The 23,928-nt window shown below is 40.5% G+C and overlaps 1 protein-coding gene across 1 annotated transcript; it reads left to right on the top strand.

The window, feature by feature from the left end:
• The first annotated feature begins 1,336 nt into the window (after nt 1-1,336).
• Nucleotides 1,337-23,928, top strand: LOC142493233 (protein unc-93 homolog A-like). The gene is made up of 9 exons (XM_075596881.1): nt 1,337-1,432; nt 4,356-4,506; nt 5,698-5,879; nt 7,852-8,081; nt 8,190-8,324; nt 10,460-10,668; nt 18,610-18,745; nt 19,211-19,342; nt 21,173-23,928. The coding sequence occupies exons 2-9, from the start codon at nt 4,417-4,419 to the stop codon at nt 21,421-21,423; spliced, it is 1,365 nt and encodes a 454-aa protein (XP_075452996.1). The 5' UTR covers nt 1,337-1,432; nt 4,356-4,416; the 3' UTR covers nt 21,424-23,928.

Below are 23,928 nucleotides of genomic sequence, written 5' to 3'. Positions count from 1 at the left end.
AATCTTGCAGTTTTCAAAGCGTTGGCAGCGAGCCCCAATAAACCCCATCATTTAAAGTTCTAAATAAAACTTCCTCTATCTAATCTACTTTACATATCAAGACTAATTTTAAGGAACTCATCTACTCTATATGCAGTTTCAGATTAACCCAAGATTTACACCTCCCTTCCTCCTTCTTCAATTTCTCACAATCATTAAAAACTGGGCTGCCTCCCAACTCTGAATTTCTCTGGCAATAAACTCACTCATCCCTAAATGATCTTTTCCAAGCAGATGCATTATCAACTCTCATTTGTGTGGTGTGTTACTTTAATGTTACACTCTCTTACACTCTCTTATCTCCGATTGTATGGCAATGTAGCACAGGAAAGGAACCTGGAGGTCATTATTTCAGCTAACTTAAAAGTACCGTAGGCAAGCAATGTAACAAAGCAATGCAGAAAGCCAGCGGGATGATACAGATATAGCGAGACTTACTATCTCCGGGGCTGTGGCCAAAAGAAGCAAAAGTCAATGACGCTGGAGACAGTGTCTACCATGGTCACGTTTACGCTGTGGACAGTGTCTGCAGCTGTTTTGTGACCCCCTTACCAGCTGACACACCTGCAGTGTTAATCCTCTGGCGCCAGGGTACCCATGGACGCATGACCACAGTTTGCCCAGTGCCAGGAACCTTAAGGTTTGATATATCCGTAGGTTATACTGTATAGGGAGAAGTATTAGCAACAGAAACAAAGAGAAATAAATAAATAAATAATAGATATAAAGCTAAGGATGCAAAGAAAGCTAAGGATCAACTAGAATCTGAGGTTTAACAGCGGATTGAAAAATTATTCATCTAGGTGGGCCAAGTGGGTCTAATCTGTCATCTAATTCTATTAAGGTTACAGTACAATTTTAAACACAAATAAGTAATATAACACAATACACAAACTAATAATAATCAAAAGTAACCAAGAATAAAATAAAACTGGGTTATTTTTCTTTAACAGTACATTTCTCTAAAACATATTTTAATTACAGCAGGAATTATAATCCATTAATAAAACACTGAAAATACAATTTAAAAGACAAAAGCGTGTTTCTTTTTTAAGTTACTATGAAGAAATTATTAAACTCAGATCAAACTCTCTTGGAAAGGAAGCACTGATGATGCTTGTTGTAGGAAGCAATTATTAAAATGAAATGGCTAAAATGCAAAATGATTGGTCAAGTAAGTGTTGACAATGAAGAAAGGTGTAACCTTGAGCATTTTTTTTAATTTCTGGGTGTGCGTCACTATGACATTAGTTGTACTATAAAAGCTGACTACGACAGTAGTTAACTCATGCCCTGTCTGACAGAAATCAGTGAGTGTTGGTGATTTGCTGTGTGGAAAACGGAGAGCACACAGTGCTACTAAGAAGACACTCGGCAGACCAACCTCAACATAGTGAGTGCAAAGTCAATTATATTTTTTGTTTAAAATATAGTTTTGAATTACAAACCCATAGAATATTAAAAGTTATTTAGAGGGATTTTAAATTCTGCATTTCTACAGTATGCTTCTTATTTCTTGTTTAATTTTGTAACATGATCCTTGATCATATTTAGTAAGTGTAGTTCATGAAAATAATCAATTCTCTTTCTTGATTAGAAATTCTCTCATAACCTTTTTCTATTCACAAAATGTTATATATAAGAAAGAACAAAGTCAATGTTACACAGAGAACAACATATTTTTCCCAGTTCTATCTTACCCCCAATACGTACCTACTGTACATGTGTATAAATATATTAAATATTTGCGTTTTTTTATTTTTTATTTGATTCACTAAAACATTTATGATAAAATAATTACAAAAAGTCCAAGTTTCAACAGAACAACTACTCAAATGGGGAATGTATGAGAGAATGATTTGCATATAATTTACCATAAGTACTCTGCGGCATACAGAATACTTAAATTAAGAATATATCTTTGAGTGTATACATTCCAAAATAATTTGATCTGTTACTGACAAAACATTTGTGTCTTTCAAAATAATATTTTTTTTGATAAGAATTTCAGTGTTGTCCAAAATAATTCAGTAGGCCTAACTTATTGTCCAAATCAAATATGGGAAGACTATGTGTGCCAAATGGTTCTTATCTGCTGTGAAATTCTATGTTTCGATACAGTATATTATTGTCAAAACAAAATATTATTGTGTAAAATATTTATTTAACAGTCAATGAATTTAAGGCTAGAGTAGAGGTGATCCAAATAAAAGCAATTGGTTCTGGACATCCAGCAATAAAAGTTCATACTAAAATACCATTACCATGTACACCCTTGAAGAAAGGAGAATTATGAGGCATATTTCACTAGTGTATATAGATATAGCATGTTATTGTGTTTTATGATGGAATATGCTTTGATATTCTGCATTATCACTGCCATTGAATCCTATGGTTACTCTGTGATATTCTGCATTATAACATGATATGCGGTGCTATCAGTGGGAGTAATAAAGTCTGCTACAGCTATAAGATATTTGAGGATATTTGAAGAAATATTAGGTCAATAATGGGAGGGGGGTTGATAGATCAATTCAGTGAATGGTGACGCATAACACTGTCCTTAAAATTAATGGTTAAAGTTAAGGTAGTAAATAAAATGCAACCATTTATGATGCCACCAAGAGAAGCCTTAAAAGTGGGAAAGGATATGGTCTATTCAATAAGTTTGGAAGTCACTAGCAACAAATTAATAACTGCATTGTATTGTACTGTATAGAGGGGTAAATTGGGCTCCAATTCAATATGCTGCTAAGACAATATGTACCTGTAGCTGTTAGGGAAGCGAGTATTTTATTTATTTAATAGGAACCTGAGGCTTGCAGTAACCAGATAAAATTGACAGAATAAGTTGACCAAGTGGTCCTTATATGCAATCAGTTCATATGTTTTTATATTCCTAGATAGCAATGGCTACTTCTGACTGGGAGATTTAAGCATTTTCAGGCAAACGTCTGATGAAGCTTAATGACCGTTTAATTCAATGACTCATCATGAATCTTTCAAACATGTTATTATATCATTTCCTTTGAAGTAGAAGAAAAAAGAAACATTAGAACCAGCCAGTATCTCCCATTTTCTATGGTAGACAGTACTTATGATTTGAAATGTTAAATAAGGTACATCTAACCATAGTGCTAATCATATTTCCAAATGTGTAGCTAACAGAGAGAACCAGTTCCACATGTATAGTACAAGAGATTTTTTTTTCTTCGCAATTTGGCAACCACTTCATAGTAGATTTTTTTGTACGTAAACGTACATCTTTATATGACACATCTAATCCTAATACTGTAGGGACACACTCATGTAAACATAAATTCATTCAACAGCAGATCTTACATTGTGTACATTATATGAAACAACAAATTAAGCAGGGGTCTAAAACCAAAAGTACACATACATCTACATCCCTTTCGCATCAGCTGATTAGCTACAGTACAAGGAGCGACTCTCTCCTCTGTTAGCTCCCTCTGTATTAAAGAGAAGCACATAAATATCAATGCAAACACAATCTTTCATTCGTGTTGACCAATAAGTACTTGATTTTTTTATCACGTGGAACTGAAGCATTGTAAATTCTTTGAGCTTGGTGGTCAAGGCTCAATTTTTTAAGGGCTGGCAACGTACCAGGTTTATAGGATCTGCATAATTCAAAAATAATGAGCCGGTTAATTTAGCTTAAATTGTCACCAAGGCAATTTTTTTTTTGTATATTGCCCTGTAAATCCAGTTGGTGAACATTGAGGGCTGAGCGTGGACACACTGTTTTTGAAAAAAACAGTATCTCTGCACAGGACAACATGTTTATTTTCAGAAAAATTAGCCCCTCCCCACACCGTCTAACTTGTTTTACCCAAGTTTAACATATTCTTTTTTTTTTTATAAATTTGATTTTATTGGGTGATACATTACAAACATAGTAACACAATCCATGGGCTACAGCGTATGCACCTTATAATGAATATGATCAAAAACTAATACGACGAACGTGACAAACATGACAGACAGGACTGACGGGGGGATGTAACTACGAGGTATCTGGGGTGGGGGGCTAGATGTGGGAGACCGGGTCAGTGGGTGGATGCATCTCTCTTTTCTTCATCTGCGATCGGCCTCCTATTGTTTGAAGATCTGTAAGTGCGTGGCTCCACTCCGTGTGGGGTCATTCTCTCCCTCATCTCCCATGTCCCCTTGATCGTACAGTCTCTATGTGGTCGTGGACCAATCTGGTTACCGGATTAACATATTCTTTTAACATAATAACATATTCTTAGTTGTTGTACCCTTACCTTATTGTCTCTTTTCTTATCTAGCTTGTGCCAAACTGCACTCTGAAGTCAGTTCCAATAAACAACCTTATTTTGGCAAAACACAATGCAGTGCACTAATCTCAAAAACATTCTTGTCCTTTCATTTGGAATTTTACTTTTGTATACAGCTTACATGGGACTTCAAACTTTGCAGGTAAGCTTGGTATCCAGAAAGATCTTTAAAAAAAAGTCAAGTGTAATTCTATATTTGTAAATATTTAAATACATTTTTAAATTTAAATATTTAAATTAACACTGCAATGTCATAGTGCAAAGCATAATTATGATCCTGTATGACATTTCTTATTGGAAAAATAAGTGCATCGTTGCTGTTTGAAGTGTTTTGCACATATTACATCATATCAAATATGTCCAATTAAACCCATGGTAACTTTACAGTTTGAAAAGTTGTCGTCATGAGGCGCTCTGAAGGTATGGAAACCTTGTGTCAAAGGTCTAATGTAAAAGTGAACAGTAAAACACACCTGCTCCTGGGTAGTTGAGATATTTCACATTAGTTGTACACAACTTTGATATTGCAGCATTCAGCTAATGAACCAGCTGAATGCAGCTAGAGTATGGATAAATTTAGAGAATAAACCTCGAGGCTGCAAAATGATTATTAAAAAGAAAGGCATGACATCATGCCCTGGTATGCAACAGGATGGGTGTTTTGAAACTTAAAACCTAGTAATTTTCAAAAGTGTGTTATGCAAAAAGGAAATAAGCACCATGCCAGAAAACCTTGCCCAAGGTGTGTAGGGTTCTTCCCTTGGCCTGTTACCAATTTCAATTTCCCTAAGATATTCCCTGTCTTTCAACATCACCTACATGGCAGTGACATGATACATTATACCTGATATTTACTATACTTAGATTGACTACAGCAAGCAAGTGAAAGTTTTTCCACTGCTTTATTAATCAGTCTATTAAAATCTATGCTGCCTTACACATTTGTACAATAGCACTGGCATGCTCCCTTGAATGAAAAAAATGGAATAAGTCCCTTAAAGAAACTTACAAGTTGCTATAATGTACTATAAGTCCTTTAAACCTGCTCCTTTTTGTCAAGTACGGTATCTTTGTTCCATACTGTAAGTAGATGCCAGAATATAAGCATGAAATAACTAGATTTAAAAACATATATTTTGGGGTTCATAATACATGAAAATATTTCTACATATCTGCAAATAAATTGTTCCAACAATATTAAAACAATTTAATATGGATATTTGAAAATTGGTTGGGTTGCTCATTTTTTCATTATAAAAAAAAATCTTTGTTGGCTGACAAGTCCAATCATATGTTTCTAATGCAGCTAATCTTTAACTTACTGTTTTTACAGAGTAGTCTCAATAAGATTCAAGGACTTGGTGTTGCATCGTTGAGTGTGATGTTCGTTTCCCTCAGTATTTCATCCTTGCTACTACCTCCTATACTGATTAAGAAACTTGGTTGCAAATGGACCATTGTAGCCGCAATGTTTTGCTTCATTACATACATACTGTGCAACTTCTACCCAAGCTGGTAAAGATTTTGTTTTTAAAATTATAATATTTTTCCGTTTTGGGTAATAACCACATTTCATACACATGTACCTGTAGGAGATATGGCTACAATAATTAGGTATCATTATGGTTGCATAACCCTGATAATGTTCTTGACACCCTATCTACATTTATGTATTTGGCAACACACCAAAGTAAAGCAAAATAACTATTTATTTACTGGCATCTTAAAATTGGCATGTAACCAAAATATATATATATTTATATATATATATATATATATATATATATATATATATATATATATATATATATATATATATATATATATATATATATATATATAGTATAGCATATATGTGTCTATATAGTATATGCATCTATGTAATAAATATATTGGTCCATATTCACTTGAATGGGCTGTAAGGTGTCTTCCAGTGTCTGAAGAGGGTTTATGGCACACAACACATCTATGAGCTACAGTATTATATTTACCTGAGATTAAATGTTGGCATTTTTAAGGGTTCAACGCCAAAATAATAATATTGATCTGTTGGTTATAATTTAAATGAAATGCAATACTTTAGAGATAGAAAAATGTACTTTGTAGTTTATAGTGTGTCATTTGTTTACTCGCACAGCTACATTTCATACTGTGACACATGATAAAACCATGCTCCTGTATGTGTGTTCCATACAGAAATTGGAACAGAACACAACAGTGGAAATGGCTGCAGAATTAGGCCAAAGTAAATAAAAAAAATGCACCAGATTTGCCAAAGAAAAATAATCCAATAGATGGGATTTTTTAAGTTTATACATTTGGCACAGTTATATTGTTTTACAATTGCCCAAATCTTTGATTCATATCCCGCACTGATATTACCAATTTCTTTAGACTATATTTCAATAATAATATTAATAATAATAATCCTCAGAACTGGCTAATAATGCCTGTTTTGAGGGGATTATTACAATTATACTGTAGGCTAAATGTCTGCTTTAAAAAAAAGTAAAAAAAATCAATAAAGATAGACACTTTTGTGCAGTCATATTGATTTTTATGAACATGATATTTACACTCTCAAAATCATCTACAGTACTCACACTCTCACACTCACTGCAGCTATCCATCTGCTCACACTCACTGCAGCGCTCCATCTACTCACACTCTCATACTTTCTAATCACACAGGCAGTAACTAACAATCACTCACTGTAGTTCTCCATCTTCTGATACTCTCACACAGGCAGTAACTCATCCTTCCTCCTCAGTGTCTCCTATGTGGATCTCTTTGCAGGGATGGGAAGGAGTCATTGCCTCTTATTCAATCACCTCCCTTGTCTGAGAGCTGTTCTCACTCACTCTATGACACATTAAAGCTGATTGGCTGGAAAAATAAAACTTGGCAAGATGCCAAACTGGGGATTTCAATATTGCACAGAATTTCTATCAGTTTAGCATATAATTACAATTATTTAAATATTTATTTAAAAGTCTTCTATTTAGGAAAAATATTGCATACTAAATTTCTTACATATGTAGATTTCAAAGAGGATTTCGAACTTCAATATTGCCAGGTAGCTTTATATTTTACACTTGTCCAAACATTGTTAGAATGACAATATGTGTGAAATAAAACCATAAATACACAGTATGTTGAGTTGTCTATTATAAACATTACCTCTAAAAACAGTGTGCCTCCTACATTCCGTAACATAACATCACAATCAATTTAAATAAAATCCATATACTGGATGAAAATCTACACAAAATGATTATAAAACCACTGATAATTTGATGCATGAGATTGCCTTTAAACTACAGTAGCTAGACTCGCTTCAAATGAGTGAAACACATCCGTGCCTGTGTATATCTTTTTACAAGGGAACATTTTAATAACCATTTCAATTAATGTGATAAATGTAGAATCTGCTACTGGAAGGGGGAAAAAAAGAAATTAATTAACATATTGCAAATTATTTTTACAGGCCTACACTGATCATCTCTTCTATAGTGGTGGGTATAGGAGGCGGACCCCTTTGGGCTAGCAAAAGTACCTATATCACAATAATTGGAAACAAATCTGCAGAGATGTTTGGAAAAGTAGCTAAAGATGTTGTGAACCAATATTTTGGCATTTTCTTTCTCATTTGCCAAACCTGTCGTGTTTGGGGAAACTTAATTTCCTCTTTGATATTCCACCTTACACCAAACGCAGGTAAGATATATAGAAAATGACTTGATGGTTTTTTGCCACTAAAAAATCACATTCCAATGGGGAATTTGTCCATGGTGTAATCCTATGATTTTAACCTTGCATTTTTAGGAGAAGGTCTGGATGCTGTGAATCAAAGTGTTTGTGGAGCAGGTGACTGTCCAGTTGAGTTGCTTGAATCTGGAAATGCGACAGGTAGTCGTCCATCAAAAACTGTAATTTACACTTTGCTTGGATCCTACACTGGTACGTGTTTGCCCTGTGCCACCCACTCCAATATTTTTTATTGAAATAATCCTCTACAGGGTATATAGGGTCTTATTTGACAACTTCATTAACTTGTATCATCTTCCTCAGCCAGATTGTGATGTTTTCTTTAAAGCTAGTGGTGATGTACAGTACCTTATTACAGGAAACAAACATTTTAGGCAAAAGGAAAAGCTTTTAGGTACTAGCTTTGGGCTACATCTACAGTATACAATAAGAACAATAAGAAACTCTTTTGATAATATATTTATTTTTGTTTTTAAATAATGTAAGTTTAGATATCTAAACAAATCATTGGTAATATTGTGTACAACCAAGTGCCATCGCTGATTAAATGCTGTGCTTCATACAAATTGCCCTTGTACATAAAGAGTAATGTTTTTACGACGTACGTATTGCAGGAATTACTGTAACTACTGAGGTTTGATTTCTATGATAGGAGAAAAGAAGTGCTGCAGATGTACTGATATTACCATGTATGTTAGTACACTCCAGTAAGTAGCAGAAAACAGTAGCAAGAGCACAAAGACTTCAAATTTAGTCCATAAAAAGTCTATGGTATTTATACCCATGAGTGAAACATGACGACGATAAAGCAAAACTAATAAATGTGTTCCAATTGGTTGAATGATAGCATTAAGCACCTTATAACTATAATTAGAAAATCAAATCCAAAACATCTCAATTGCGGTGCATAAATCAACCATCAAATTGACATGTACAATAATAATTACACATCACAGACAAGCCCTTATAATTTGTATGTTACTGTAAACTATTTTGAGAAATCATTATCAGCACACAGCCAGAAATATTGCTTTGTTTAAAATTTGTATGGTTTGCATTATTATTAATTTGCATATACTGTAGATTTTAAATCTAATGTCATAAATTTTCTAGAAGGAGTAAAGGGAGTATTATAGATTGCCCTCTCTTGAAGATGAAAAATCTGGTTTAAAGTCAGTGCCAACTGCTTGTGAACTTGGGCGTCTATTAAACTTGTGCCATACAGTATATACCAAACCTTACTTTATAACTCTTTTGAACAGTAACAGTCACTGACAGGGAACCATTGACCTGAAAAACTCTCTATATGTACACTGTCAGTGGCATAAACATAAAATGTATGTATATATATATATATATATATATATATATATATATATATATATATATATAATATATATATATATAGCAAATGTAAATATACTGTATGCTCATTTGCATGTCTTAGGCAGGTCTGCAACCCCGCCTGTCACCATCCTTATCGCTTCATTGTATAGCCAGTTAACCAACCCCACACTGATGACACCCATTAAGGTCGAAACAGCTGTCTGTGGGTGGGTTTTCTGGCTATGCATCTTAACCCTGGCTGTGCTCAAAGCTGTGACCATGCAGCAAGCTTAAGCCTATAGGGAACCATGTATAAAATGGTTTTTGAAGCAAAAAGTGGCACTGTGTGCTCATTTGCATGTAATTTCCAGAATCCCTTGCTGCAGTGGAAGTGCTGTCTGCTGGGTGATAATGGTGAAAGGTGGGTGAGGGTTTTTGTCACTTTTTTTACTCACCATAACTTAACTCAGTATATATATATATATATATATATATATATATATATATATATATATATATATAGCAATTAAAGAACATCACTTGTGAGCACATTCACATGTCTCAGACAGGTCTGCAACCCTGCCTTTCAACCATTACCACTGCAGCAAGGGATTCTGGGAAATGACTTGCAAATGAGCACACAATGTGTCATCTTTTGCCCTTTTTCACCCACCATAAATTAAAATATATATGATATATATATATATATATATATATATATATATATATATATATATATATATATATATATACATACATACATACATACATACACACACAGTGTGCTAAATCCTGTACAAGTTGCTTTGTTGATGTCAAATGAAAAATATTGGTTCCTAATTAATTATTCTCAAACTTGGAATATTTTTCAGTGTATTTGTAATGATAGCTATTTGTTGATACATGCACAGTGATTATACATGCAGCACAAGTTAATACTTGTTGATTTATAGTTTTTAGTGCTTGATGTGTGACACTGTATGTCTGTGTTTTATTTTAAGGATGTGCAGTACTGGGTGTGATTTTGATCATTCTATTTTTGGACCAGACTGATGCAGACAATGAGAGGAAGAAAGATTCTGAAACATCTTTTTGTTCCACACTACTAGCAACATTTAAGCATCTGCGTGATAAACGCCAATGCCTCCTTATACCACTAACCATGTTCAGTGGTTTTGAGCAAGGATTTATTGCCAGTGATTTTACAAAGGTAAGTTTATAATTGTGTTAACTAACTTTTATCTTGCCAGTCTCCACTAATTTACTATATACCATACTGATGCTTTATTATTATAATAATAATTATTAATTCCAACAAATTTGTCAATGATTTACCCAAGCAATTAATTGAAGGGAAAATTGTTTGCAAGAGTAACACATATATCCCCACCCTCTGTGAGGTGATGTGGCTACAGTGTGTGTGGTGCAATACCTGCGGCTCACAGGATGTCTGAGCCTCTGCTGCAGGGAGCCTGGGGTGTATCCTGGTATGATGTCTTCAGCACCTCCACCTGTAATGGATTCTACTATGTGGAATTACCCATTACAGGACATATATATATATATATATATATATATATATATATATATATATATATATATATACAGTGGTCGACAAATCACCAAAAAAATCTACTCGCCACCTAGTACCACACGTGTGCTGCTTGGGCCAATAGGTGCTCGCACGATATTAAATCCACTCGCCCGGGGCGTGCAAATGTATAGGTTTGTCGAACACTGTATATATATATATATATATATATATATATATATATATATATATATATAGCGGGTATTCCACCCCACCCAATCGCAGATATAGTGTGAGTGCGGAGAACCTACAGTTACCAGGTGTGGTGCTTTACCTTTTAGGCTCACAGGAGGGCTGAGCTTCCACCACGAGGAACCTGGGGCAATTATATTAGGAGTAACCCTGTACTCGGTGCAGCGCCTCCACCTGCGATGGTTCCCAGCAGAGCAGGAATTGTTCCTCGCAGGACACATACAAATACTCAGCACACCTTATGTGTAACCAATAATGCTTTTACTTGCGTGACCATACTCAAGCATAACACCCATGAATCAACAGGTGACCCTCCCTAGAGTAGACACTAAAAAACGCGTCTTGCAGGACACTACCTTCCCTCACAACTCCCACCGGATGATCCCACCCAGTGTGCAGTAACCCCACACAGTATTACCCCACCCTTCATGTGAGATGTGTATGTATGTGTGACTGCGCAGCCACTATGTCCCGTGTGAATATGAGAGGACTCGTTGGGGCACTCGTGGATTACCTGCCGGACACTCCGGTGCCCGGGCCTGCCAAGGAACTTCACAAAGGATCCGAAGGCTGATGTCGGCTGAATGCAGGAGCTACCGTCCGGGGCGATCGCACCCGGATGGCTACTGCAACGACAGCGAAGGTCTGAGCCCAAACCTTGGGATAGACGTGCGGCTGTGTCCCTAACTGGCTCTGGATAGTGTGTGACAGGGTCCCTAACCTGGGGCCTGTCCCTACAACACTCAACACTACTAGGTGGCTCAGGGCTATCTCAGGCCTTGGGGGCTGCTGGCCTAGTGCAGGGAGTCACTGACTCCTGCACCCTACCTCCTTCCCCTGGCTGCTCCTGGCGTTGACTGACTAGCGTGCTGTAAGCCCGCGAAATGTATCTAATCTCCCCTGCAGGGAGATGCTGCAGCCCTATTGGCTCCCTGGCGTCACGTGGGGTGCGCAGAGGCTCATGGGACTCGTAGTCCCTGCTTAGAGCCTTCCCTGGTAGGCTAGGGTTTCGCGGGCTCTCTTCGCACTCTCCTTGCACATGTGCAACTCCCCTGCTGGCTACTGCACCGAGATCTGCACTGCTCATGCGCGAACAACAAGAAGATGGCGGCGCGCTCGCCGCCCTGCTTTGGGAGCGCCGGGAGCCCTGCAATGCGATCGCGGCCTTGGTAACTGGCCGCACGCGTCCCCGGCAACCCCCGAGCAGGATCCTGACCGCCCTCACCCTTGCGATCGGCTGGCAAGGCCGCCATTGGACTCGGTGGCACCCGTGATCGCCAGCAAGGTGAGGGGGGAGCTGACAGGCAGGGGGGACCTGGCTACATCCTCCCCCTGGTGAAATCCCAACGACCTCACTTGGGTAGCCGATATAACCATGTACAAGTGTTATATAATCAAAATGCAGTACATAGAAAATACAACTTATCACATGGCAATTATATGACTTGGTACACCACATAACACCCATAGTTATACCCGAGGCCAGCTGAGTGATTGTTGTTTGCTGAGACCCTTTGTGGGGTGCCCCTAACTGATCATGTGGAGGTACCTCACTTTTACAATCGTTAGCCTCCCCCGAGAGAATCTCTTGGAGAGCACGCTCGAGGGCAACAGTCACAGGGTCCTTATTACTTCCTCCCCCTGGTGGACGGAATAGTACCATGTACCTTGGCCAGATCCTTACCCGGCCATCCGCGGCATGGATGCAGTAGGCCAGGAGATCTTGACCTTTGCCACGGTCCACCACATTGTGAATGAAGCGCTCCTCTTTGAGCTTAAAGGAGACAATTTTTACTAAATCCCTCGCCACACAGTCCTTGTCCCTACGTACTTGCGAGGCTTCCACTGGGAAGCGAGCAACTGACAATGTCTCTTTACTCAAAGTCTCTGTTTCACCCGGCAGGGAGTAAACGGTAGATAACTTACCCCTGCGGTGATTCATGGTGGCCAACAGGTCCTCGGGGACGCTGTCAGTTCCCACCTCGGCTGTCTCGGGACCTGCCCCCGGCACTTCTGGGGCAGTCCACTTTCCTGCTGGAAACTCGGGAGCGTTGGATCCCAGTCCTGGGATCATTTGGGTTGGAGCGCACGGGCTCACACTCAGGTCATGGGCCTTTTCTACGACCGCCTCCATCAGAGCCTGCGGGGAGTAAGAAGGTTCCTCACCACTCCGCTGGCTTGCGACATGTTCCTCTTCCTCATGATGTCCTTCCGACACACTGGTAGTCGCCACAGCCATGGGACTCGTCCGCGGTACCGGCCGCACCAGCGCTCGCCGTCAGAAGGTGTCTGGACTCGTCTGCTCCTCTTTGTCACCGCTGGGGTGGTTCGCCGGTAGGCGCATTGCCACCGATGGGACGCCAACCTCTTCCTCTGAGGATATCACGATCGGATCCTCCGCAAGGGAGTAACCGAGTTCTTCTGCGATACAACCAGTGGTTATTGATACGAAACGGGTCCGCTCCGGTACCTCCACTGCGGTCGCGCTCTTCTCCGCCGACGGTTCTCTCGGCTCTGTAGTTGGCTGAGCCTTGGTTCTTCCTGCTTGGTTGCAACGGGGAACTAGGGCAGCCTTGTCTTTCTTCTCTGCCTCCTCCATGGTTGAGGTAGAGAGGTTAACGGCATCTTCCTCTGCGGGTTCTGCAGACCGCAGCAGCACGGGCTTCATGAACTGTGCCCCGCAGTCATCACATCTGGCTCCCCAGGCCAATTTACAAAGTGGGCAGTCATATCTGTTACAGACACACCGTATGCACCAGTCCTTGCTCACCCTTGCCACCTTGTGTGCTATCAGTCGCTTAAATACATCAAACTCCACACCACCAGATGTAATAAGGTCTTCTTGTAAGCACTGGCACAAAAGAACGGACACATCCCCTGCCTTTGTCCGCCAGACTCCAAACTGCAGAGGGTGTATTTCGCTGCATCCGGTATCTCCCTTATGGTGAACAGAAGTTACTGGTTGAGGCTCACTGGGTTTGCTCCCCCTGGTGGAATGTAAAGGAGGGGCGACACACTCTTTCAAGGATTGTTTCTGGTTCTGCACTGTCACTCACATTGTGGGGGCGGGGCTCGGGTTTCCCCGCCAGTCCCGGACAGATTTCTGCAAAACATTTTGGTGCAGGCTGGCAGTCAGCAGCACATGTGCTCTCCTGATTTGGTGGGAGACGCCATTTTAGGTGGGACTCACTGGATGAGGGAGCCTCCATTTTGTGCACAGTCCCATTAACTACACTGAAGCTTTTTGCATAGATAAGAGGGTAGACTTCGGGTGGGGCACCTAGGGCTGATAAAGTCAGAGGGGCATTTTCCCAGCATATCTCCTGCTCCGCCCTCATTAGTACGGCAGCCCAGTAACGAGGGGCACCATTCTTATGGTCTACCACCCACAATTGGTCTAGACCCAGGAGTTTCTTTAGGGCTTTCCAGATTTCACTCATCGGCACACGTGTGGAAACATTCCCTACTGCAACCACGTGGCTGGGCTCCTCTCCCATCCTGATGGCCCAGGCATGAAACTCCTGGCTTGTGGGTAGTAACATGGTGGCCAATTTAGATGAACAATTTGACACAAAAATAGGACAGGGCACCCCAGGTCTGCATCTCAGCAGCGCCTCCAAATGTAACGGGTATTCCACCCCACCCAATCGCAGATATAGTGTGAGTGCGGAGAACCTACAGTTACCAGGTGTGGTGCTTTACCTGTTAGGCTCACAGGAGGTCTGAGCTTCCGCCACGGGGAACCTGGGGCAATTATATTAGGAGTAACCCTGTACTCGGTGCAGCGCCTCCACCTGCGATGGTTCCCAGCAGAGCAGGAATTGTTCCTCGCAGGACACATAAAAATACTCAGCACACCTTAAGTGTAACCAATAATGCTTTTACTTGCGTGACCATACTCAAGCATAACACTCATGAATCAACAGGTGTCCCTCCCTAGAGGAGACACTAAATAACGCGTCTCGCAGGACACTACCTTCCCTCACAACCCCCACCGGATGATCCCACCCAGTGTCCAGTAACCCCACACAGTATTACCCCACCCTTCAAGTGAGATGTGTATGTGTGACTGCGCAGCCACTATGTCCCATGTGAATATGAGAGGACTTGTTGGTGCACTCGTGGATTACCTGTCGGACACTCCGGTGCCCTGGCCTGCCAAGGAACTTCACAAAGGATCCGAAAGCTGAATGCAGGAGCTACCGTCCGGGCGATCCCACCCGGATGGCTACTGCAATGACAGCGAAAGTAAGAGCCCAAACTTCGGGATAGACGTGCGGCGTCCGCTTTGTCCCTAACTGGCTCAGGATAGTGTGTGACAGGGTCCCTAACCTGGGGCCTGTCCCTACAACACTCAACACTACTAGGTGGCTCAGGGCTATCTCGGGCCTTGGGGGCTGCTGACCTAGTGCAGGGAGTCACTGACTCCTGCACCCTACCTCCTTCCCCTGACTGACTAGCGTGCTGCAAGCCCGCGAAATGTATATAATCTCCCCTGCAGGGAGATGCTGCAGCCCTATTGGCTCCCTGGTGTCATGTGGTGTGCGCAACAAGAAGATGGCGACACCCTGCTTCGGGAGCGTCGGGAGCCCTGCAATGCGATCGGCAACCCCCGAGCAGGATCCTGACCGCCCTCACCCTTGCGATCGGCTGACGGGGCCGCCATTGGACTCGGCGGCACCCGCGATCGCCAGCAAGGTGAGGGGGGTGCTGACAGGCAGGGAGGACCTGGCTACATCTATATATATGTGTTTGTGTTTAAAAAAGCAGCAAGCACTCCAATGTAGATATCCAGAAAGGCCTGGTGCTAGTCCCATAAATAATGTAAAGAGTACGTTACCATCCAGCAGGGCAGCAGAACAGCAAAGAGAGACAGCACTCAGAGATAAGTAAGCAAAATACTGTATTGAAACAGACACAAAAATCCGATGTTTCGATCCCCAGAGGGATCTTCTTCCTGGGGGTGTGCAGACCCACCAGGAAGAAGATCCTTCTGGGGATCGAAACATCGGATTATTGTGTCTGTTTCAATACAGTATTTTGCTTACTTATCTCTGAGTGCTGTCTCTCTTTGCTGTTCTACTGCTCTTCTGGATGGTAATGTACTCTCTCTCTCTCTCTCTCTCTCTCTATATAAATATAAATATATATATATAAACGTTCACAATAAACACACACAAGTAAACAGAAAATAACCAATTTACTACAGACTATAATATGGCTACTGGTTACCCGCCAGGCCCCGCACGGCCATAACCCCCCGCCATGTGTCCCACACTCTGTGTCCCAAGAGTCCCATACACAACCCCAATGTATGATACAGCGCTGTCCACTAGTCTAGGTGTAATGGTTGATGCACTTAGTGTAGTAGGTAACTGCCGGGTGCTCCAACACCTTGGCATGCCGACGGATAACAGATAGGATCCACCGATCCAGTGATGGAGTCCACCTCTGCGTGGGGTGGTATCCGGTTGGAGTGTCCCACACGAAGATAGTCTCTATAATGCAGTGATGGTCTGGTCCCAGACCACCAAGGGCCAGGATGCCACTGTATCTTGGCTGTGTCCCTCACTATAAGATACAGGGGCAGTGTCCCTATCTAAGAGCCTGTCCTTGATGCAATCACAATCTAGTGGGTCTCAGGGCCTACCTAGGGCCTAAGGGGATAAAGCTAGACCTAGTCCAGGGAAGCACAGCTCCCTGAACACTGCCTCTCAGATTCAGCTCCATCCTTAAACTGGCGTGGTCTAAATGCGCAAATTGTATCAATATCCCCCTGCAGGGGAATCCGGCCTCGCGATTGGCTGCTCGCCTACACCTGACTAACAGCCCCATTGCCTTCTGGGGGCTGTAGTCCCTGCTGGAACCTTCCTTCTCATGGCTGCCACTCTGGGGTTTCTGCTGCGCATGCACAAAGTGTCCTCGCGCTGGGCCAACCCCAACATGGCCACCGGACCAGGGGATGCTCTGTGCATGCGCGACTGAATTGCACATGCGCGACTGCACTGCACATGCGCGACTGCACTGCGCATGCGTGAGTGCCCTGCGCATGCGCGGCCACAATGAAGATGGTGGAGCCCTGCAAAGGGAGCCGCCGGGAGTATTTGGCGATACAGTCGCCACTCTGAGGCTGCCGGCACCTGCGCACACTCTGCACGTTCCCCCGCTGTAGCGGAGGTAAGCGGGGGAACCGGGGACCGGGGGACCCTGCTATATATGTAATATGAAAATAAATATACTGCAGTGTATAATGGCGCTGTATACCAAGTTCCCCCCCCCCACCAAATGCATGTACAGTAACACAGAAACCATACCTACTCTTGTAAGTGGTACAACCAGGTACAGTATTTAGAGAATATTACATACGAATAGGTCCAGAACGCAACCTGTGTCATTATTAGTTGGGGAATCCATTGCTATAACCTATTTATGTTATTATGTTATGAAATAATACAATTAATTTTATTTCTGCAAGCATTAATTAATCAGTTTTATGGGTTACTTTCTTTCCATTTTTGTATCAAGGCATCTAGACTCCACCCATTAGGGTACTGCTCATTGATTTATTCCATTGTACTTGGGGGATCTCACCATTTATAAATAAGCCCTTTTGTGTGATTGGTTCATATTTAACCTGGCTTTACAGTATAGAATGTTCATCTACAGGTAATGTCCTCAATGTGATATGCACTTTAAAGACTGTTACTATATATGTTTCAGTTTTTTAGTTTATCTCTAAAAACAAATAAACAGAGTTATGATACTCTCTGCTGCAGTACCCAGACTCATAATGCAGAGATAAACAGGATAAAATGTCATATGGGAAATTAATTGTTCCCAATAATTAATAGCATTTCAAAACAGGATACGTCACTTACAGGTGCGCCGACGAGTATTCTAAAACTTGCCTTAAACTTGCCTTGGAAAATCTGCGGCTATAACCAACAAGATCCAGGTAAATGCTGCAAACATTTCAGTGACATTTTTGCAGAGACTAATGGACCATTGGATTAACACAGCAGGGGTCCCTGGCAGTCCCGTTCAGTTTGAATGGGACTGCCAGAGACCCCGCTGTTAATCCGATGAGCCATTAGTCTGTCTGCGGAAATGTCACTGAAATGTTGCAGCATGTACCCAGCATGTACCCAGATGTACCCAGCATGTACCTTGTTGGTGATTGCCCCAGATTTGTTTTAGAATACTCGTCAGCACTACAGTATGTGATATGCAATACTTGTAGATTATATCACAAACCACTTGCTGAAACTTATATATGTATTGTCATCAAATGTATTAAGAGCTGCAAGTGCATAATCATACTTCATCAGATTGCTAATGCAAAATCACCCTTTTTTTCAATGTCTTTAGTCATATGTGACCTGTATATTGGGAATGAAATATGTGGGCTTCGTATTGATCTGTTTTGGAGTAACCAACTCTATCTGTGCTGCACTGTTTGGAAAACTTACACAATATACTGGCAGAATTCCCTTGTTTATACTAGGTAAGACATTTACAACCTACTGTATATTCCTTCCTTAAATGTCATTAACATTTTTTTCTTATTTTCTCTTTCTTTCTTTTTCTTGTTTTGTCACCCCACATTCTCTTTATTTCTTCATTTCTTTCTTTATTTCATTGTATGTCCATACTGTATATTAATATGGCTACTCTATTTAGTAAAGCCTGCAAATGTATCAAAGGAAAGAATACCAATTGAATTGAAGGTAATTTCTCTTCTTTGATAGAGTGCTGGTTCTTTCCATCTTACTCCCTTCTGTTTTGCTGCCATGAGACTATTCCTGTATATATAACCCTTTAAATGTTTTTAAGCATTTAAGTCAATCATTTTCCTATAACCCTGCCATTAAAAAAAGTTGCATTCCATAAATGTTACATTTAGAATATTTTTTTTATTATTTTCACACCAATCTATTTAGTGACATATATTTAAATATTTCCATAACAGGAGCAGCTATAAATATTGGTTGTATCATCGGCTTCTTGACATGGAAACCTCACATCAATAACTTTGCCGTGTTTTTCGTCATGTCTGGCCTCTGGGGAGTTGCTGATGCAGTTTGGCAGACACTACTAAGCTGTAAGTTGGAGTTTCAAAACAAAACTTAATAATATATATGTAATATTCTGTTGTACAAGTATTGCATTTATTTATACATTTGTTTTTCATTTTTAAACATTTAGGGGCCTATGAACTAAGCGTTCATAAGGGACTTATGAAGGCTTTAAGGTATTCAGTAAGCCTTGATAAGTCAGTGATAAAGGGCTGAATCGCCAAATTTTTCTCTCGTTCAAAACACATCACCGGGCGAGTGGTGATAAGCTTTTATCACCAGGTCCTAAGATTTGTGCAATTCTAGTAGCCTCGATTAGTTATGAAGGCTTATTGAGGTTTTAGAATGGTGAATTTCTCCCAAAATCCTCACGCGAGGAAAAGTTGGCGTGAAGCTGGGGAGAACCTGCAGAGAAGGCGGCGGAGAGGACTTAGGAATTTCTTTTTCTATTTTCCTGCATCAGATTTATGTCGGTGGTCTCCGGATCTGATTCACATTAATACCAGCACTGGAGACCCCCGACATCAACCCCATGCAATAAAAATGCATTTACAGGCAACTTCATTAACTTAGTGGCTAACTGCTAAGACAATGAAGGGTTAACTACCGGTGCCATGTTTATTGTGGGTAGCAGGGATGGGTGAAGGTGATATTTGGCCCTTGGTGGGTGTTTAAGCCTACCGGGGGGGTAGCAGTACTGGTTAAGCCCTTCTTTACCATAACAGTTCCCACTCCTCCCGCAACCTTCCAGGCAGGCCTAACCACCAACCCTGGGACTACTACTCCCTTCACCCACCCCCTCTGCCCCAAGAAAGAGGCTTTTGAGGTTTAACCCTTTCATTGCCTTAGCGGCTAACCGCTAAGGTAATGAAGCTGTTTTAATTAAAAAAAAGTATACTACTATGTGTGAGCAGGGGGTCTCCAGAGTAGAGAGAAAAAAAAAAGCTGTATGGTACTCAAACAAAGATCACTAGCTTGTATAAGCCGATAATTAAGACAATAAATTTCCACTGTTCAAGTCCTTGAAGTATCATACATGAATGTGTAGACCAAATAATGACTACACCACTATCCACTATAAATCGAATAGCTGGATGGAGTTCCACTTCTTGGATAGTTAGAACTCCCACTGGCTCGTGTCCAGACATATAAGCATTGATGTGGACAAGTGATAAGGTGTATAGGAGTAATATAACTCACATTTGCGTGGTCTTCTGTATGATGTTCCTCCACAGGTGTGTGCTTCCGTTTCTCCACAAAATCCAAACAAGCAGGTAAAGGAAAGTTGGAGCACCACTGCAAACAGTAGGAAAAACGAAAAACTGCAAGAGTGTGTCCCATGAATAAAATGATTTAATGGATCAAAGCATAAACTACAAAAACGAGCCCACGGGCCCCCACCAACGCGTTTCGAGCTACACGCTCTTTATCAAGGTGCATGTTGATAAAGAGCGTGTCGCTCGAAACGCGTTGGTGGGGGCCCGTGGGCTCGTTTTTGTTGTTTATGCTTTGATCCATTAAATCATTTTAATCATGGGACACACTCTTGCAGTTTTTCGTTTTTCCTACTGTTTGCAGTGGTGCTCCAACTTTCCTTTAACTGCTTGTCTCCAGAGCAGAACCTTGTTGATTTGAGGTACGGGGATCCCCTTCTTCCCGAGATACAGACCCCATTATGGGGTGCCGGTATCTCCTATGTATTTAAATCCCATGGTCACGTGACGCGAGACATTTAAATGCATAGGAGATACCGGTACCCCGTAACAGGGCCTGTATCGCGGGAAGCAGATTTGTTTCTATTGATTCTTGCATTAAAATAAAATGTGTATTTCCTTACAATATGTCTTATCTTGCAGCTCTGTATGGGGTTCTATTTGAAAAGAACAAAGAGGCGGCCTTTGCCAATTTCTCTCTCTGGGAATCTGTTGGATTTGCCATTGCCTTTGGATACAGCTCATTTCTATGCGTCTATGTGAAACTCTACATATTATTGTGTGTGATAGTGCTGGGTATTTTGCTTTATGGGGCAGTGGAATATATAGAATATGTGAATTCACCTGCAGCTACTGATGAGGAGCCAAAAGAACATGAACCTGCAATAGCCTAGATAGACTACTGTATCTGGTATGGTATGTTCTGTGCACATGTTTAATTTATTGAAAAACAATTATATGGATTCTGGATATATTGATAAATAAAGAAAATCAAGTTTTAGGATTTATTTTCACTGAAAATAAGCATGGCATGATAATGGACACTACAAAGTTAAGTCTATATTTACATTTCTCTTCTACTATTGTACTTCTATGAAGGAATGCTTGTTGAATTTACAAATCAGTTTTTCAAACACTACAGAGTCAAACATACAATTACTGTTAACAGTGGAAATTATTTCTGAGTACTGAAGCAATGGGCTAAATTGGCCAGGTTATAAATGGAGAATGTTGTTTTAGCCAACAGAAAATATTATGATATAAAAAAATAATGATACAGTGCAAATTACAGGAAAATAGAAGTCATATTTGTTGTTTCTTATGACCAGAATTAAGCACTTTGGAAAAATAATGGTAAAATCACTGGCTTTACATACTAGAGAATTCAGTTTAAGACCAACCCTGATAATCAATATAATGAGAAGCAGAGTGATGAACAGTTAATGATGCATTAACTTCCATTCACTTAAAGTGGCAGAACATGGGGACACTTTATTTTTTTCAAATAAGTTTGAAGCATGCGATCTCCAGAGCCGAACCATGTTAATTTCAGCTCTGGGGGCCCTCTGCTTCCTTAGATACTTACTTCTGTAGGGGTGCCGAAATCTCTGTACAGGCAGCCGCTCTAACGAGGCTTGGTAAGGCTATCGAAATGGCGACGTTTAAATGTTCCATGTCACATGGGCCTTTACAACGCAGTGATGTCATCCTTTGCAGCTTCCTATTGGCCTATGTGACCGAGACATTTAAACTGGCAGAGAGACCCCCTGTGAAGGTACTGTAAGTATCTCACAAAGCAGGGGGTCCCGGAGCTGAAATTAATGCAGTTCATCTCCAAAGACCCCCTGCTTCAATCCTACAACTCTATAAACATGAAAACATAAATATAAGAAAAGCAGGCTTTAAACTGAAGTTAATGCATTAACTATTTGCAACAGATATAAAAAATGTAAGGCTCCTGCTGGCATGTTGCAGCAGGACACACAAAACTCGCCAGCGGAGCAGACACCAGTCTGAATTAACTGCGTGCGAAAAGGTTTGGGGCTATCCTGTTTTTGCACCCACTTGCCCCTGACAGCGTGTGCAATAACACCTGCTACCATGCATCTGTATCTCACTTCTAACTGTATCAAATAGGAGCTCATGTGTGAGTCCCTTGCAACTGTGGAGAAGTCACTATCTTTCTGTGCTTTGAATACCAAACAGTGAAATAGCTCACTCCTTGAGACGGAGCTTCATTCTGTATTAGGGTACTATTTACAGCACTATGGGGCACATGCATCAAGTGCTGCACCGGTTCAGGCGTTAACCCTCATCCAAGTCAATGGGAGTTAAAGCCAGAAGGGGTGCGATAACCTTGACCTTCGCTTGATGCATGCGACCCTATGTATGGTACTAAAGCTATGTATATAAAAATTATTTTATCAATGATACACCTGGTGGGAAAGAGGTAGGAGAGGGGGGGGAGGGGAGAAGGGAAGGAAGAAGGGAAGGAAGAAAAACCCTGCTCAGCTATGTGCCATATGGGAATCAATAAGGAGGGTAAAGGTGCTGGGCTGAGAATTGTTCTAATAATAAACCAGAAGAAAAAGAACTTTAATACGTCTTATATTAAAATAAAGCAAACAGGATACCTCCTTCATTGGGTGAATTTGGTCTTTTATATTTGGTCTGTTTGTCCTTTATGTGCACACTTTATTTTAATATTTGACTTATTAAAGATGCATTTTAACTTATTTCATTTCACATACCTAGGTTACTGAGTGCTATTTTAGCTGGGTTCTTTTTCTTCTGGTTTATTATTTTATCAATGGAAAGTTAGTTCAAATGTTTTTTTTTTAAGCTTGTACTGTAGATGAAGCAGAAAAAATGTGCTCATATTTTCAATGTAATTTATTAGTTTTGTTTAAATGGGGAGCATCAACACAGATATCAAAAAATGCACTTTTAGTAGTAAATCAAATCATTGCTGTAATTACTTATTTTTCAGACGCTTTGTATTTATATGAGATCACTAAAACAATGATTTATGAACTGTTGCTTTGACTACTCATCTGCCAGAGGGGCCTGCAATGCAATACGTTGATCACCACTTTGGCAGTGCAATGGTTAAGAAATGTTAAATGCCTCTCGAGCTTTACCTAATGTAAATAGTATTAATCTTTCTCAGAAAAAGCATACAGGAGGCTTCCTGAGATTGTAGAAGAGTAGACTGGATTACCAGTCAGTTTAGTTTGTATTTTTTATTTTATTTTTGCCAATGAAATGTTTTCAGTATTTATTATTTTCTCTGCCGCCGCTACATAATGTAACAATAAATATTCTGTAATTTCCCTTACTTTTGCACAAATCCTGTTTTTGTCCCTGTAAGTTGTGAAAACTGTAAATAAAAATATGAA

The sequence above is a fragment of the Ascaphus truei genome, chromosome 4, assembly GCF_040206685.1.
Source record: "Ascaphus truei isolate aAscTru1 chromosome 4, aAscTru1.hap1, whole genome shotgun sequence".
Taxonomy (NCBI): Eukaryota; Metazoa; Chordata; class Amphibia; order Anura; family Ascaphidae; genus Ascaphus; species Ascaphus truei.
Note: the sequence above shows the minus strand (reverse complement) of the source record. Positions and strands in the feature narration are given on the sequence as shown.